A 17,460-nucleotide genomic window follows, 5' to 3' on the forward strand; every position below is an offset into this window, starting at 1 on the left:
CTTCCTTCCTTCCTTCCTTCCTTCCTTCCTTCCTTCCTTCCTTCCTTCCTTCCTTCCCTAATTAACACCTAGCATAATTTCCATTTCTTTTCTTTTCTTTTCTTTTCTTTTCTTTTCTTTTCTTTTCTTTTCTTTTCTTTCCTTTTTTCCTTCCTTCCTTCCCATTCCGTTCCGTTCTATTCTATTCTATTCTATTCTATTCTATTCTATTCTATTCTATTCTCTCTCATTCTATTCTATTCTGTTCTGTTCTGTTTTATGTTATGTTATTGTTGCTGTTGCTGTTGCTGTTGTTGTTGTTGTTGTTGTTGTTGTTATTATTATTATTATTATTATTATTATTATTATTATTATTATTATTATTATTATTATTATTATTATTACTTGTATGGCTCCAGAATTTCCAGACTCACCTGTCGGGGGCGCAACACCAGCAGCAGCTTCAGGAGATCCAGCAGAGAAGCAACGTCTGCCTCGTCTCTCTGCTGCCGATGGGAAAGGAGGCGACGGTGCCCGCAGAGACGGACGGGTAGGCATGCAGGCCGAAGCCTTGCAAGTTGGGAACCTCAATGCACACACACCCCAATACACCCGCTTACACAGCAGTTAAGGCACTCCCCCCTGCTCTGCAGCAACAACCGGAAGCGTGAAATCCTTCCGGCGGGAGTTCTTTGCTCCCTCTTTGGGCCCAAGGAGTAGCGGATGATCGGAGAGACCTGGGAGGTGGTGGGGGGGTGTTGTTTGAGGGGGGGGGCTGAGAGGAGGTGGAGAAATCCTTCTGGGTTCTCTGCTTGCAGGGAGAGCCAGCAGCAGCGCTGGTGTAATACCTGCCAGGTGAATTTCAAAGGTGACCTCATCAAGCATCGGAGGACTCAGGAGCACAAGGTAGATGGCAGCTGGGCTCAGCCGGGTCTTGGGAAACGGTGGGAAATTGTTCCGCTGGCCTAAATATCCCTTTCTTTCTTTCTTTCTTTCTTTCTTTCTTTCTTTCTTTCTTTCTTTCTTTCTTTTTCTTTTTCTTTCTTTCCTTCTATTCCCAATCCTTCCTCCTTCCCTCCCTTCTATTCCCTTCCTCCCTCGCTCCCTTCCCTTCTTCCTCTCTCCTTTCCTTATATTCTCAATCCTCCCTTCCTTCCTCCCTCCCTCCCTCCCTCTTCTACTATATTCCCAATTCTTTCTTCCTTCCTTCCTTCCTTCCCTTCCTTCCTTCCTTCCTTCCTTCCTTCCTTCCTTCCTTCCTTCCTTCCTTCCTTCCTTCCTTCCTCCCTTCCCTTCCTTCCTTCCTTCCTTTCTTTCCTTCCTTCTTCCTTCCTTCCTTCCTTCCTTCTTCCTTCCTTCCTTCCTTCCCTCCCTCCCTCCCTTCTCTCATCTTCCTTCCTCCCCTATTCTCTTCCTCCCTCGCTCACTTCCCTTCTCCCTCCCTCCTTTCCTTATATTTTCAATCCTCCCTTCCTTCCTCCCTCCCTCTTCTACTATATTCCCAATCCTTCCTTCCTTCCTTCCTTCCTTCCTTCCTTCCTTCCTTCCTTCCTCCCTCCCTCCCTCCCTCCCTCCCTCTCCCTCCCTTCTCTCATCTGTCCTCCCTCCCTCCCTCCATTCCTTCTCCTTCCAGCTGGCCAAGCGTTTCTTGCGTCCCTTCTGCACCGTCTGCAGCCGTTACTTCAAAACCCCCCGCAAGTTTGTGGAGCACATGAAATCCTTGGAGCATAAGCAGAAGGCTAAAGAGGTCAGAGGAGGAGGAAGAAGAAAAAAAAGGGGGGGCTGGGGGGGTGTTCCTGGCTCTTGTTGAACTCTCTTTCTTGCCCTGTCCGTCCGTCCGTCCCTTCCTCCTGACTCCGCTTTTTTCCTGCCTGCCCCTGGGCCAGGTGAGCCTGGCCGAGAAGGAGCCGGACGGTCCAGAGGACTCCGAGGAGCTGATCACGGTGGACGCCGTGGGCTGCTTTGAAGAGCAGGATGAGGAAGAGGAAGAGGAAGAGGAGGAAGCTGGGGAGGGGGACCAGCTGGATCCTGCGGAGGCCGTCATTCAGCAGGTAGGGACTTTTTTCGGCCACTCTTCTTAATTTGCAAGGAGGAAATTTATTAATCAGCTTTGTTGAGAGAGGCCAAACTTGGCAACTTTTAAGACTTGGGGACTTCAACTCCCAGAATTCCTCAGCCAGCCCTGAGGGCTGGCTGAGGAATTCTGGGAGTTGAAGTCCCCAAGTCTTAAAGTTGCCAAGTTTGAGGACCCCTGAGATAGGCCATAATAATAAGCTATCCCCGGGGAATACCCAGCGTGTTTGCCGATATTTCTTAAAGACTTCTAAGTAGGGATCTGGATAAAAAAAGAAATGGATTTGATGTTGAATTTGATAACTGCTGCAAGATTACTAGTAGCTCAATGTTGGAATACGGAACGTTATCCCACTATAGAAGATTGGGTATTCAAAGTTTCAAATTTAGCAGAAATGGCTAAGATTTCTGCCTATGTGAAGGATTATTCACAAGAGAGATATATTTTGGTTTGGAGAAGATGGATAGATTATATTGAGAGTAAATATGGAACTAAAAAGTTCCATTTGTTTTTTGAGTACACTTTAGAGTGTTAATGTAGTTTGTTTCTATCTATAATTAGTATTATTGTGTTTAATATGTTTGTTTAAAAGAGAGTTAAAGGATGTTATAGATTTGTTAATCTAATAGTGATTAATGTTAGACAGAGTATGGTTATTGTATTGTTAACCCTGTGATTGGCTCTGGGAAGTCGGGGGGGAGGTAGGGGGGAGGGGAAGGGTGGGTTCTGGGGAGGGGGGGAGGTATATTGTAAAACTTTTATAAAACTTTCAATAAAAAAAAAGACTTCTAAGTAGGAATTTCCCCACACAATCACACCCACACCCGTCTTGGTGAGCCTACCCTGCAGCGTAGATCCCCGGAAGAAGCCCAGAGCTATAGGAACACCTTCTCCTTAACGCTCTTTTTGCAAAAAGCCCCCCAAAAAATTCTTTATTTTGTGAACTTGGAGGTCAAAGGAGGGAGTTTGCATCTTCACCTCCTTTACTCATTCTCCTAAGGTTGGGCAGAGAGAAACGTTGCTGGAAGAGCCAGGAGGAAACGCGGAGTATTGCCCGGACACGGTTTACGGTAAGAGAAGCGAGTTGGCACACCCGGTGTGTTTGTGTGTGTTTGTGTTTTCTTTTTCTCTTGCTTCTTCTCTTCGTTTTCCCCTGCAGAGGCTCAGCAGGTAGACAAACGGCTCCTGGTTTGAAAAGCCCATTTATCCCCCCCTCTAATCCCCCCTCCCCCAGACGTGGGACCACCAAACTGTCCCTCAATTCCTGCCTGCCTTCCTTCTTCCTTTGGGCATACAGGTAGTCCTCTACTTATGACCAGCCAATTAAGCCCAGTTCATTTAGCAACCCCCCTCATCCTTCTCTTCGTTAAACTAGACATACCCAATTCCAGCAACCGTTATGGTGCCCTTGTTGAGGACTAGCTGTAATAAGATTCTTGATCCCTCTCTCGCAAGCTGCAGTGCTGGCCTTGTGGTCCTCCTGCGGGCTTTACGCTTTCTTGATCCATGCCCTTTCCCCTCCCCTCCTCTCCCTCCTCTCCCTCCTCCGGCAGGCCTGGATTTCCTAGTGCCCGTAGCGGGATTCCTGTGTCGGCTGTGCCACAAATTCTACTCCAGCGACTCGGCCACACGGCTCACTCACTGCAAATCCCGGATGCATTTTGAGAACCTGCAGGTCAGTCCTTCTTTCCTCCCTGCCCACAGGCGTTCTTCCGTCACCTGCTCTGCTCATCCCTTAATTCGCTCGCCCAACCCCTCCTGGGGTGGGGTGGGGTGGATTCCAGCGGTTCTCCATCCCCCCTTCTGGGCCAGCCGACCTTCTTCTCTTGGCCTGGAAATCGGGACCCCGTTCCGGCATTTGGGCACAATTGGGGGCTACCGTTAAAAGTCTTTGACTTATGTCCGTCGCCGAGCCCGCCATTTCAGTCCCCAGCCCTGACGATCGTTAAGGAGACCACCCGGTGACTGATTTTACAACCTCGGTTGTGGTCGTGTGTTCTGGAAGTCCATGCTGGTTTCCAGAAGGGGAATAAATAAATAAATAAATCGTCGTCCATTGTGCTGACCTGCGAACGGACCCCAGGACGAACATTTTTTAAATTGAATAAATAAATAAGCATGGAAATTTAATGAATTAAAATAAACACACGGATGTTTAGTTATGTGGCCGCGTAGGTCCTGAGGTCAGAACTTCAAATTTGGATCGGAAGTCCCTGTTTTTACGTCAGACGGCCGGTGGTTAAGTCAAGGACTTCCTGGATTTGGGTTTTTGCTTCACTTTCCCTTAAAAATCAACCCTCAAAAAAGCCATTTCTCAGTGCCTGAAGAGGCTCATGGTAGTGTCTTCATTATTCAGCCACGGGACTTCCTAACCCAGTGGTTCTCAACCTGTGGGTCGGGACCCCATTTGGGGTCGATCTACCATTTCATGGGGGTCGCCAAGCAAGGCTGTCCGCCATTTTTTTTGTCCGCCATTTTTTTTGTCCGCCATTTTTTCCCCCCTTTTCCGGCGGGTGCCTTACCTCCCTTGGGCTGGGCCAGCTGGTGGTCAGCCTGCTCCGTCTCTGTCGCTTGCCAGCTACGCCTCGGCCGGCGCAGGGGGCGGAACCACGCATGCACGGTGCTCCCGGGCAGGGAAAGTCCTCGACTTACGACCGGTTGGGTAGGCCTCGACTTACGACCGGTTTAGTCCTCGACTTACAACCAGTTTAGTCGACTTACGACCCGTTTAGTCCTCGCTTTACGACCGGTTGGGGTCGCGGCATTAAAAAGGTTGAGAACCACTGTCCTAACCCTTACGATGTGTTGTCCCCATGAGGACTAGTGTGCTGCATAAAGCTGCGGTGGCCCACATTGGGTTCCCAATCCAGTTTTTTTTTTTTAAAAAGAAATTCAATCCTCAGTTCTTTTTTCCGCCCGCAGAGATACAGGGCCTCCCGGCTCCAGGCTACGTCCGGACATACAGACCCCCCCTCACAGCTGCCGGACCACCAAGCTTCCTCTCCGGCTAAACCTCACCATCCAGAAGAGGCCGTGGCCAGACGCCAGAGAATCCCCTCCTCTCCCGAGCCCCCCGAGGTCATCCAGACGTGCTCAGGAGACTATGAAACGGATGATATTTGCGGCGTTCTCGTCATTGACGAGAAGCGCGAGCCGTCCTCGCCGGGCAGCGACAGCTCCACGGGCCAAGACGGCGGGGTGTCAGGCGAGGGGCCCGGACTGCACCCCGCAGGAGAGCAGTCCAGTCTGGAAATTCAGGGAAAACTGGCTGCAGATTCTGCATCAACGGAGCCGGACGAGGCCGAGCGGAGCCAAGGTCCGGCCAGCCAGGATGGGGCCCCTTTCACGCCGGCCGAAGGGGAGACGACCTCCGGTCTCCGGCGTTCAAACCGGCGCAGGGCGAGATGAGAGCGGTGGCTAAATTTCTTCTCCGTAGTTTTTCCCGAGAATTCCCTCCCTTCCTTTGCCTTCCACTTTTAGCGAAAGAGAGAAACGTTCTAGTTTTTTCCTAGTTGGTTGTTTTAAAAAAAAGAATAATAATAAAAAAGGAGAAAAAAAAAAAACCCCGAATAGCTTTTCGGTCTTCAATGCAGGGCTTAACCGTCATTTTCCTCCAAAAAGAAACAAAAAAAAGCACTTTGAAACAAAGAAAGACAGTCTGAGACGTTTTGCACAGCGTTCCGTCATTTAATCAGTGACCACGATCTAACTACGTTAATTGCAAGAAAAGGGTTTCCGGGGTTTGTGCCACTGGCTCAGCCAGGAGAGTTCAACCACGGTTAAAGAAAGTCGGCCTGTATGGCAAACATCCCGGGGCAAAACGTAGCCTGTTTAGCCCCTGAATGTTGGTCTTTTCAGCAGACCCATCCTGGTTTAATCTAAGCTCGCTCACAGTAATGCTAGAATTCTATCCAATTATCCAAATAAGAGAGGTTTTGTGGCTGGCAATTACAGGATTTGTCACCACAACGGCTTGCTAAGAGAGACGGGTTAAGAGAGTTTGACTCATTTTACGACCTGTCTTGCCACAGTTGTTAAGGGAATCCCTGCAGTTGTTAAATTAGTAATCTGGTCCTTAAATGAACCTGGATTCCCCCATTGACTTTGTCTAAAGTTTGCAAAAGGGGGTACACATGGCCCCAGGACGCCGCGACCGTCATAAATAAGAGTCAGTTGCCCAGCGTCTGAATTTTGATCACGTGACCACGGGGACGCTGCAACCGTCATAAATACGAGTCAGTTGCCCAGCGTCTGAATTTTGATCACGTGACCACGGGGACGCTGCGACCGTCATAAATACGAGTCATTTGCCCAGCGTCTGAATTTTGATCACGTGACCACGGGCACGCTGCGACTGTCATAAATACGAGTCATTTGCCCAGCGTCTGAATTTTGATCACATGACTGCGGGGACGCTGCGACCGTCATAAATACGAGTCAGTTGCCAAGCGTCTGAATTGTGATCCCGTGACAGCGGGGATGGCTGCGACCGTCATAAATATGAGTCAGTTGCCCAGCATCTGAATTTGGATCACGTGACCCTGGGGATGCTGCAACGGTCCTAAGGGTGACAATCAATTTTCTCGGTGCCATTGTAACTTTCCGTGGTCACTAAATGAAGTGGTCACTAAATGAAATGTATGTCAAACACTCGCTACCTCTCCCGATGACAATTCCCACAAACACACTCCTTTATTAAAAGTTCCTTTTTTAGAAACACTAGCAAGATTTACAGTGTCTGGATCTCTGCAACTCAACCAGGAGAGGCCGATTTAATTTTTTTTTAAAGCCGGATTTGAGAGAATCCGCCAGCCGTGTGACTCGTCAGCCAGAGAGCCTGCAGCCTTTTGAAGCCCCAAGTTTGATTTTGGGACCCTTAAGAATCCGGCTGGGCTTTCCCGGGGTCCCCTTCCTGGCCGAGCTCCTGCTGGAACTCCAGACGGGTTTGCCGGTTCGATTCCAGCAGCTCCTTCAGCTGAGTGTTGAGGTGGTCGTTTTTCTCCTCCAAGTGATCCAGGCAGGAGTTGATCTGGTCCAGCATGAGGTTGATGGCAGCGTATTCTGCTCGGGAGGGGAGGGAAAAAAAGCAAAAGTCCTTTCAAAAGAGATGCTGGAGGTAACCCACCCATCTCCATGTGTATCAACAACTTCTTTTAGTTAATCAAGGAGAATATGTGTAGCTCAGGGTTGACATGAGGGGTCCTTGATGCTCTCTGAGCTTGGTAGTTTCCTTGCAGATGTTTCATGATCCAACTAGGTAACATCATCAGTGCTAGAAGAGAATGGGGCTTGCAGGGAGGAGGAGGAGGAGGACTAGGAGGAGGAGGAGGAGGAGGAGGAGGAGGAGGAGGAGGAAGAAGAAGAAGAAGAAGAAGAAGAAGAAGAAGAAGAAGAAGAAGAAGAAGAAGAAGAAGAGGAGGAGGAGGAGGAGGAGGACTGTAGGTGTCCTTGGTGCTCTCTGAGCTTGGTTGTTCTCTTGCAGACGTTTCATGACCCAACTAGGTAACATCATCAGTACTAAAAGAGAATGGGGCTTGCAGGGAGGAGGAAGGAGGAAGGAGGAAAAGAAGAAGAAGAAGAAGAAGAAGAAGAAGAAGAAGAAAGAAGAAGAAGAAGAAGAAGAAGAAGAAGAAGAAGAAGAAGAAGAAGAAGAAGAAGAAGAAGAAGAAGAAGAAGAAGAAAAAAGAAGAAGAAGAAAAAAGAAGAAGAAGAAAAAAAAGGAGGACTGTAGGTGTCCTTGGTGGTGCTCCCTGAGCTTGGTTGTTCTCTTGCAGACGTTTCATGACCCAACTAGGTAAATTCATCAGTGCTAGAAGGGAGTGGGGTCTGGAAAGGAAGAGGAGGAGGAGGAAAAGGAGGACTGTAGGTGTCCTTGGTGCTCTCTGAGCTTGCTTGTTTTCTTGCATTTCATTTCATTACCCAAAGTAGCTAACCTCATCAGTGCTAGTTAATTATTTATTCTTTTAAGTAATTAATTTAATTATTCAATTTACTGGTCACCCTTCTTGTTTGGGAACGACTCTGGAGGGCTTACACAGCGTAATAAACTTTTTTTTTTTTTTTTTTTTAAAAGAACTGATTAAAATCATTGGCTATAAAATGACCGGCGGAGTAAATTGCAATCAATAAAATAAGTACATTTTATTTTAAGCCTTGCCTCCTGGGGAGGTTTTTCGAAAAGAGGCTGGGCAATCATTTGAGCGGGGATGGCACGAGGTCTCCTGTCTGAACGGGGTGGGTTGGACTAGATGACCTCCGAGATCCCTTCCAGTCCAATGATTCTATTTCAAAATTCAAGACTCTCTTAGCTGCAGTCTTTGAGATGACCTGCCCCCCCTGCCCTCCCCTGCCAGCCTGGCTAAACACACACACACACACACACACACACACAAGCACACTTTCACAGCTTGAAAAGGCAGAGACCCACCTCTTATTAATTCACGTATTCATCCCATTTACATCCCTATCTGGCACAAAACGACAAAGGATCACGCTGTGCAGAGAGATGCTTTCTGGGCCGGTCGCTTGGATCTGCTGGCTTTCTCCTTGCAGGGATCACCAATAAGATCCCTTTGCAAGCTTCAGGCACGTTGCAAAGCCGCCCCCCCCTCCCCACACCCGGCTCGATCCTCAGCGATCCTGGGGGAAGAAAGCAAGGGAAGATCTCCCCCCCCAAGAGAGGGATCCGCTGGGGGGGGAGATCTGCCCCTTTGCAAAGGGATCTCAAGGTTACCTGCCTCCCCGAAGCCTTCCTCTTCCTCCTCCTCTTCCTCCTCCTGGCCGCCCCGCCCCAGATGGAGCTGCGGTTCCCCGTTCGGACCCGACATCCCCGCTTGAGTAAGAGCCAGCTATAAGCCACGCCCCCCACTTTCCCGGATGGAACGCGGAAACAATGTTGCAAAGGGCCAGGCCACGCCCCCCCCGCTTCCAGGATGGAACGCCGAGCGCGGCTGCGGCGGCCTAGCCCCGCCTCCTCGGCTAAGCCCCGCCCCCTGGCCGCAGGCCTTTCCCAAAGATGCTAGAGATTGTTATTCAACTATTATTTAATATTAAGCCATTATTAAACCAAAGACAGTAATTTAGCATTAGTAATGGCCTAATTGCATTAATAGTAATTAAGTCCCGTAAGGGAGATAGGGCGGTATATAAATTCAATAAATAATAATAAATAATAATAATAGTAATTGATGGTGCAGAATCATCAATATCCAGAATTTATTGGGGGGTTAAAGGGGGGTTAATTTAGGAAGCATCCAGGAAATAAAAGATTTATTCACACACACAAACCTTTTTTTTTTTTTATGAATGAAGGTTCATCATTGACCCTTTTTAGAGGCGGTGAAATTGACTAGCAATTCACCTCCAGGGAAGGTCAACGCCTGCGCCTTTAAGAAGCCCCGCCCCTTCGCTGGCTGAAAAGTTTACGGTTCTAGGCAGGGCCGCCGGTCTGAAAGGACGCGGGCGGGCGATTGGCATCTAGGGTTGCAGACGGCAGAATCAAACCCCCAAAATAAAAACAGAAAGGAAAAATCATTTTTTTCCCTAGAGAAAGGGGGGGGGATCAAGGGGGGGTGTCTCCTCCTTCGAGGCTCTTTGCAAAACCCGCTGGCAGGGCAAGCTTCGCCTCCCCCCCCACCCCCCATGCGAGCTTCGATCTCCAAGCGGCCGCGTTCCCACGTTCACAAGGCTTGGCACACCCGTGCAAAACGCGGAAGCGCCGACCTAGCGAAGGGAGGGGGGTCGTATAGGCAGAGCACGCCTTGCATTAGCAAAAAATAAAAATAAAAAATTAGACTCCAGAAATCGAGAGCCCTTCACGTGAGAATGCAACGCGTGTCCAGGTTGCAATTTCCCGGGCCGGGCGCTTTCCTTCCTGCCTGCCTCTTGCAGGGGGGTGGGGGGGGAGTGATGGCATTGCTTGCAAAGCTTCCCCCAGGCGCCCGCCCGCCTCCCTCTTTTGCAGAAGGCGAAGATGGCGTTGGCGCGGCTCGCGTGCAGCGGCTGGCCCGGCCTGGGTCGGAGCGCGTGGCGGCTGCCCCGGGCCGGCTTCTCCTCCTCCTCCTCTTCCTCCTCCGGGAGCCCCGGGCGAGGCTGGAGCTGGCCGCCCCCGAGGGTCCTGCTGGGGGCCGCCTTCGCCTTGGGAGCCGCGCTGGGCACCGGCCGGACGCTGCGCCGCCGCTTCGGAGCCCAGGAACAGCTGGCCGAGCAGCAGCGGGACCTGGTAAAGCGAGGAAGAGGAGGGCGGACAGATGTGCAAACCTCTGGGGGGGGAGAACCCTTGCAATTCTGCAATTGCAACCATTGCAGTACCCATCGGGGGGGGATTGCAACTCCCATGGGGCGCAGCGGGGTGGGTCCTTGAGGAGGGAAGGGTGGGGTGGGGGGGCTTCACCTTGCAAGCTTGCAACCTCGTGTCTCTTCCTACCCCCGGTCCCCCCCCCTAAGCAGCTGCCGCTGGGGGCTTGGCTCCTCAAAATCACCCCAGTTCCTTTAAAAACAAATTTAAAAAATTGCTGTGCCCCTTTAAGCTGCATGGACTTCAACTCCCAGAATTCCCGTGCATGCTGGCGGAGGAATTCTGGGAATTGAAGTCCACCGGGCTAAAAGCTGGTCGGGGATGAGAAACCCGTTGATAGAATGGAAATAGAATATAATAACTTTATTGTCGCTTTAAATGTACGTTAAGACATTAAAAGGAGATTCCGTTGCAGACAGTTCTCAAGAGGGGAACCGCCTCCAATATACATTGCATAAACATGACCAAAATAATAATAATGATAATAATAATACGTATACACACATTTATGAACAGAAAAACAACACAGCCTAGTGTGGATGCCAACCTGATCAGAACCTGCAGATTTGCGGTCACATTTTGATGCATGCCGATTGGTGTACATTCAAAGTGACAAAGTTGTGGTTGTTGTTATTATTATAATCTTCAAGGTCCCTTCCAACTATTCTATTCTATTCTATTCTATTCTATTCTATTCTATTCTATTCTATTCTATTCTCTAACTCTATTCTATTCTACATTGTCTTCCCTTCTGTGTGTCTGTGTGTGTTGAATTCCCTTCTAGATCCTGCCGGACAGCCATCTCCATCTGACGCTCTACCAGTATAAAACCTGTCCGTTCTGCAGCAAGGTCCGAGCTTTTCTGGATTATCACCAGCTGCCTTATGACATTGTGGAGGTGAACCCGGTCATGCGGAAAGAAATCAAATTTTCCTCCTACAGAAAAGTCCCCATTCTGCTCATCGATACGGGCAGCACTCTGGTGAGTTTCTCAGCTGGCCCTTCCACGTTTAGGGACTGCTGTGTAAATGTTGTGTTTATTTACTTCACCCGGGTTCGTGAATAGTAAATAATAGGATTGAGTACCGATTATGGTTTTTATCCCATGTGATAGAGGCAAATGCATTGTGGGGTGGGGTTTTTTTTTTTGGCACAAAGGGCTGTCTGGTCCTTAACCAGATTATTTTAACAGAAGAACAAAGTTGGAAGGGATCCGGGAGGTCTTCTAGTCCAACCCCCTGCTCAATTACCTGAATAATTGTCCAGTCTCTTCTTAAAAGCCTCCAGTGATGGAGCACCCGCAAATTCTGGAGGAAAGACATCCTCCAGGTAGTCCTCAATTTACGACCACAATTGAGCCCAACATTTTTGTCGTTAAGTGAAATATTTAAGTGAGTTTCTCCAGTCCCGTTGTAACTTTGAACGGACACTAAACTGGCTGTTGTAATTCAAGGACTACTTATGTGGATGAATCGTTCTGTTAGGAAATTTATCCTAAGTCCAGATTATCTGGGTGATTTCATGTCAGCAGCTTTTTTTATCCCAAAGGTGCTTTTTTTTTTTTTTTCAAGAGGCCACTGGACTTTCTTGTTTTTCTTTGAAGACGTTTCGCTTCTCCTCCCAGAAGCTTCTTCAGCTCTGACTGGATGGTGGGGAAATGGAAGGATTTATACGCCTTGCAGACAGGAATATAAATATATAGGAATATAAATCCTTTGGCCTGGATGACTGAGAACCTCCAAAGAAATTCAGCTCTTTTTAAGTTTTTTTTTCCCCACATTTCATCAAGCGACCTTTAAATAAATAAAGCCACGATGGCATTATTAAAGCATTAAAGCTGAGATAAACACTGAGAAAGAGGTTTTATATTCTGGTTTATTGATGCTTAACGTTATTCTCTTTTTTTTCCAGCAACTGAACGACTCTTCCGTGATCATCAGCGCCATTAAAAGCCACCTTATATCCAGGTAAAAGACAGTTTTTCTGCCCTTTTTTTTTTTTTTTTAGGGAGAGGAGGGGTAATTCTTCCATTCTTTGCCTCTTATTCTCTTTCCACCAAATGCGGATATGGGTGGGAGGGATTGTCCTGTGTGATGTTTGCAGAACAAAAGTGCTTTAACAGGAAGATGATGCGTTTGTTGGCTATTTCTTGATGGGTTTCAGCACAGTTCTTAATACTGTTTGAATGCCGCTTCGTTTTAATCTTTCGACTGTGATTAGGAAGAGAGAGGGGAAAAAAAACCCCTGAGCCTGCATTGACGGCGACGTAATTCTCTTTTTTTTTTCTAGGAAGAGCTTGGAAGAAATTGCCTCGTACTACCCGTCTATAAAAGCCACCAACAGCGAAGGGAAGGAGGTGGCTGAGTTTGGGAACAAATATTGGTTGATGCTGAACAACAAGGAGGCCCTCTGCGTTTATCCGGTCGAGGAAGTCAGGAAGTGGGTCTTGCTTGGAGGACCGGGGGGGCGGGGGCGGAGGAGAGGTTTGGGGAGAACTTGCTGCAAAAGTTATGGAGAGAGGGAGAAGCAAAATCTGGAAGAACCATTGCTAACCCTAAACCACCCTGGGAATAGAATAGAGTAGGGTAGGGTAGGGTAGGGTAGGGTAGGGTAGGGTAGGGTAGGGTAGGGTAAGGAATGGAATAGAATAGAATAGAATAGAACAGAATAGAATGAGGAATGGAATAGAATAAGGAATGGAATGGAATGAAGAATAGAATAGAATAGAATAGAATAGAATAAGGAATGGAATGAATAGAATGAGGAATAGAATAGAATAGAATAGAATAGAATAGAATAGAATAGAAATAGAATAGAATAGAATAGAATAGAATAGAATAGAAATAGAGAGAATATAATAGAAATAGAGAAAATGGAAATAGAATAGAATAGGAATAGAAATAGAAATAGAAATAATAGGAATAGGAATAGAATGGAATAGAGCTGGAAGAGACCTTGGAGGTCTTCTAGTCCAGCCCCATGCTCAAACAGGAGAACCTATACCATCTCAGACAAGTGACTGTCTAGCCTCTTCTTTAAAATCTCCAGTAATGGAGCGCCCACGATTTCTGGTGGCAAGCTGTTCCGCTGGTTAATTGTCCTCACTGTCAGGAAGTTTCTCCTTAATTCCAGGTTGCTTCTCTCTTTGATTAATTTCCAACCATTGTTTCTTGTCCTGATGCATCTTTCTTCCCACGTTCCCTTAACAACCATGTATTAGGAAGGGTTGGGTGGGGGGGCTCTCTCTCCTTCTTCCTGCTTGCCCCCCACCCACCCAGGGGGACTATCTCCCTGCTTTTTTTTTTCCCCGCAGGGAGGAAATGAAATGGCGGAAGTGGGTGGACGATCGGCTGGTCCACTTGATCTCTCCCAATGTTTACCGCACACCGGGAGAAGCCTTGGCCTCCTTCGACTACATCGTGCGGGAAGGGAAGTTTGGCCTAGTGGAAGGGTTTTTTGCCAAATACGTGGGGGCGGCCGCCATGTTCTTCGTAAGCAAGAGGTTGAAGAAAAGGTGGGTGCTTTTCCTGATGCTTTTGCATGCCTAGGTCGGACTCGGTGTGTGTGTGTGTGTGTGTGTGGGTGTGTGTGTACACACTCTTCTGTACACTGCAGATCAGTAGTGTCTGACTTGACCACTTTAAGACCTGTGGACTTCAACTCCCAGAATTCATAGCTGAGGAATTCTGGGAGTTAGACTAGAATAGAGCTGGAAGGGACCTTGGAGGTCTTCTAGTCCAGCCCCCCGCTCCAGCAGAAGATCCCATACCATCTCAGACAAATGGTGTCCAGTCTCTTCTTAAAAACCTCGAGTGATGGAGCATCCACAACTTCTGGTGGCAAGCTGTTCCACTGATTAATTGTCCTCACTGTTAGGAAGTTTCTCCTTAATTCCAGGTTGCTTCTCTCTTTGATCAGTTTCCTGTCCTGCCTTCAGGTGCTTTGGAGAATAGCTTGACCCCTCTTCTTTGTGGCAGCCCATCATATACTAGAATACTGTTATCATGTCTCCCCTATTTCTTCTTTTCTCTAGACTGGCTATTCACAAATCCTGCAGCCATTGTTCGTATGTTTTAGTCTCCAGTCCTTTAATCGTCTTAGTTGCTTTTCTCTGAACTTTTTCCAAACATCTTTCTTGTCGTATGCTGACCAAAATTGCCTGCAGTATTCCAGGTGTGGCCTTAGTACGGTTTTATAAAGCGGTACTAATACTTTGCGTGATTTTGATTCTAACTCCCTATTTAAACAACTTTACAATAGTTGAAGTCCACAAGTCTTAAAAGCTGATGAGATAGATAGATAGATAGATAGATAGATAGATAGATAGATAGATAGATAGATAGATAGATAGATAGATAGATAGATAGAACAGATTCTTCACACAGATACAGGGGTACCTTAGTGCTCAACTGCTTTGAAACTCGTCGAATTTGGTACTTAAAAATGCATTTTGATATGAAATTTTTGTCCTTGTACTCATCATTTCTTTGGTATTCGATATGAAAGCTAGAATGTGTCGCTGTTGGCTGCCTTGTGACGCACTACCTTATTCCTTATGGGGGAAAAAATTGTATGTGGTTCTCATTGTTTTGGCTACTCCTCGCGCCTCCCGGAACCAATTAAATGTACTTGCTTTCGAATCAGGCACCATATGCGGGACGATGTCCGGCAAGACTTGTACGAAGCGGTGGAAGATTGGCTGAAGGCTGTTGGCAAAAATAGGAAGTTCATGGGAGGAGAGCAGCCGAACCTTGCAGATTTGGTAAGCGACGAGGCCATGTTTGCTAGTCCAAGCAGGAGACCCTGCCTAGACCATTTCAATCAATCAATCAATCAATCAATCAATCAATCAATCAATCAATCAATCACAATAGAGTTGGAAGGGACCTTGGAGGTCTTCTAGTCCAACCTCCTGCTCGGGCAGGAAACCCTGTACCATTCCAGACAAATAGCTGTCCAATCTCTTCTTAAAAACTTCCAGTGGTGGAGCACCCACAACTTCCGGTGGCAAGCTGTTCCACTGGTTAATTGTCCTCACTGTTAAGAAGTTTCTCCTTAATTCCAGGCTGCTTCTCTCCTTGATTAGTTCCCATCTGTTGCTTCTTGTATTGCTCTCTGGTGTTTTGGAGAATAAGTTGACCCCTTCCAGTCTTCTTTGGGACAGCCCCTCAAATATTGGAACCCCGCTATCACGTCACCCCTAGCCCTTCTCTTCATTTCAAAGTCCTTCTTTTTCTATTCAAAGAACGGCTCCGTGCCTTTGTTGCTGATTTTTGCTTTTTTTCCTCCACCCAGGCGGTCTACGGGGTCCTACGGGTGATGGAAGGCCTGGAGGCTTTTGACGACGTGATGGTGCACACCAAGGTTCAGCCTTGGTACCACCGCATGGAGGATGCCATCGGGCAGGGGGAGATGGCCAGCTGTGCCCAGTGCTGAATCTCGGGGACTGAGATTTCGCCTCGCCTAGGAAAAGCAGATTCGATTTAAAGCAGTGTAGTTCTGCGCATTGGACCGGACGGGCACCAAAGGGGCACCGGAATAGAACTTAAATCACAGTCATAGGAGAATCTCAATGGAGATATGGATTTATTTTGATTTTTAGGGAAGCCTGCAAAGCGCCAAGAGGAGACTGGGTTATTTGGAGGCCGGGTTTTGAGTTAAAGGCAGCTTGTAAGCATCTTTCCTGGTCACTTCCAAAAAACACGAAATTCAGCCTGGATGGAAGGAAACAAATGCTTGGACGCTCCTGCGAAGCTTCTTCTGCTCCAGGCAGAAAATATTTTGAATTGTCCTGACGCCCGGGTTTAATTTTAGGATTTCGGTACCGGCTTATGAAAGGAAATGCTTCTTTCTCACGTTCGGTTTTAAACGGTTATATATTCTGGGATGCCTGTTAAATCAGGATTGGCTTGCGTTGCAGGCAGGTTTTTCTCTTCAAATTGCAATTCTTTTTTTGTTTTAGAAGCCTCTGAGTTGCTTAGAGGTGGCAATTATAGGCACATAACGATGCTTTTAGAATGATACTACTGCAACAGTTTTGATAGTGTTATTTGGGGAAACATCTCTATTCAAATTCAGATAGGAAATTGGGAGCAGACGGTTAAGGAAAAGGATAATAAGATCCTGCCCTCAGGATTTTATGACGAAACTCGGATTTAGCTAAACTTAAAAAGTGGGTCCTTGGTACCAGAATAGCTCAAGTGTGATTCCTGTGCACTATTTTAGCCCATAAATTTCTTTACTGTGGCTGTGATATGACAAGGGAGCTGGTTCACGAATGAATTAATCTGCAACATTGATATCGCTCTTATGTTTCAGATTTTTAGAAGAGGGGTATAGACATATTTAAGGATTGCCAACTAAAATGATTCTCATGAAATTAAATGTTGTTTTGGTCAGAAAGATTTGCATTTATCCTAACAGTCGCCAAGGTGTTCCTTTTGGTGGTTTTAAAGAAACGACTCTTTGCTTACCATCCCTGCCTCAAGCATAACATTTGAGAAGTAAGTTGAGGTCAAATGAGTGATTGCTTTGTGTATGAAATAACAAATACAGACTTAATTTCTCAAACTGGGTTTTTGATCTGCCCTTTTGAGAGGCAGATTTTGAGGCAAAAAAAGCTTGGCCTTTTTTCTGAGTGATCCTAAACCTGTGTGATGTTCAGCTTAGGAGGCAAAAACCTTCACAAAGGTCTTCCAGCTCAGGAAAGCAAAAGTTACAATAAAATGGGGTCTTCTTTTGCTGCTATGACTTGGTATTATTTTTTACTGCAAATCCTTCTGTGAAATACGCACCTAAATATTTTCTGGAGCCAAGTCTCATAATGAGCTTTATGGCTGCTCTGAGGGACACTATTGTGTCAGGGGGAAATAATGTAAATTTTTATAATGACACTAATAACAAGGAGCCTTTTATATAAGTTTGTAAATTCATGGCCTGATCCAGAAATGATTTTTTTTTTAGCTTTTCCCCTCCTTTAGAAAAAAACTCCCAAGTGTGTTACTGGGTGTGAAATGCCACATTCTTCCCACTTTTGATCTGTGCTTGTACTCATTAGTATAAAAAGGGATAAATGTATATTTTCTTAAGTGTGACACTTTTATTTCACTAA

General features: G+C 47.0%; 2 protein-coding genes across 2 annotated transcripts; one reads left to right on the forward strand and one right to left on the reverse strand.

Annotated features, from left to right (window-relative positions):
• Nucleotides 1-6,721: 6,721 nt before the first annotated feature.
• Nucleotides 6,722-8,880, reverse strand: CUNH9orf16 (chromosome unknown C9orf16 homolog). The gene is made up of 2 exons (XM_015825224.1): nucleotides 8,787-8,880; nucleotides 6,722-7,114 (listed from the first exon to the last, which is right to left on the reverse strand). The coding sequence occupies exons 1-2, from the start codon at nucleotides 8,878-8,880 to the stop codon at nucleotides 6,930-6,932; spliced, it is 279 nt and encodes a 92-aa protein (XP_015680710.1). The 3' UTR covers nucleotides 6,722-6,929.
• A 1,145-nt stretch (nucleotides 8,881-10,025) lies between these two features.
• PTGES2 (prostaglandin E synthase 2) lies at nucleotides 10,026-17,085 on the forward strand. Its single transcript, XM_015825226.1, has 7 exons — nucleotides 10,026-10,274; nucleotides 11,134-11,331; nucleotides 12,261-12,316; nucleotides 12,639-12,788; nucleotides 13,663-13,863; nucleotides 14,994-15,111; nucleotides 15,645-17,085. The coding sequence occupies exons 1-7, from the start codon at nucleotides 10,026-10,028 to the stop codon at nucleotides 15,783-15,785; spliced, it is 1,113 nt and encodes a 370-aa protein (XP_015680712.1). The 3' UTR covers nucleotides 15,786-17,085.
• The last annotated feature ends 375 nt before the right edge of the window (nucleotides 17,086-17,460 follow it).

This window comes from Protobothrops mucrosquamatus, unplaced genomic scaffold (genome assembly GCF_001527695.2).
Source record: "Protobothrops mucrosquamatus isolate PMUCROS unplaced genomic scaffold, P.Mucros_1.0 scaffold2551, whole genome shotgun sequence".
In the NCBI taxonomy this organism is placed as follows: domain Eukaryota; kingdom Metazoa; phylum Chordata; class Lepidosauria; order Squamata; family Viperidae; genus Protobothrops; species Protobothrops mucrosquamatus.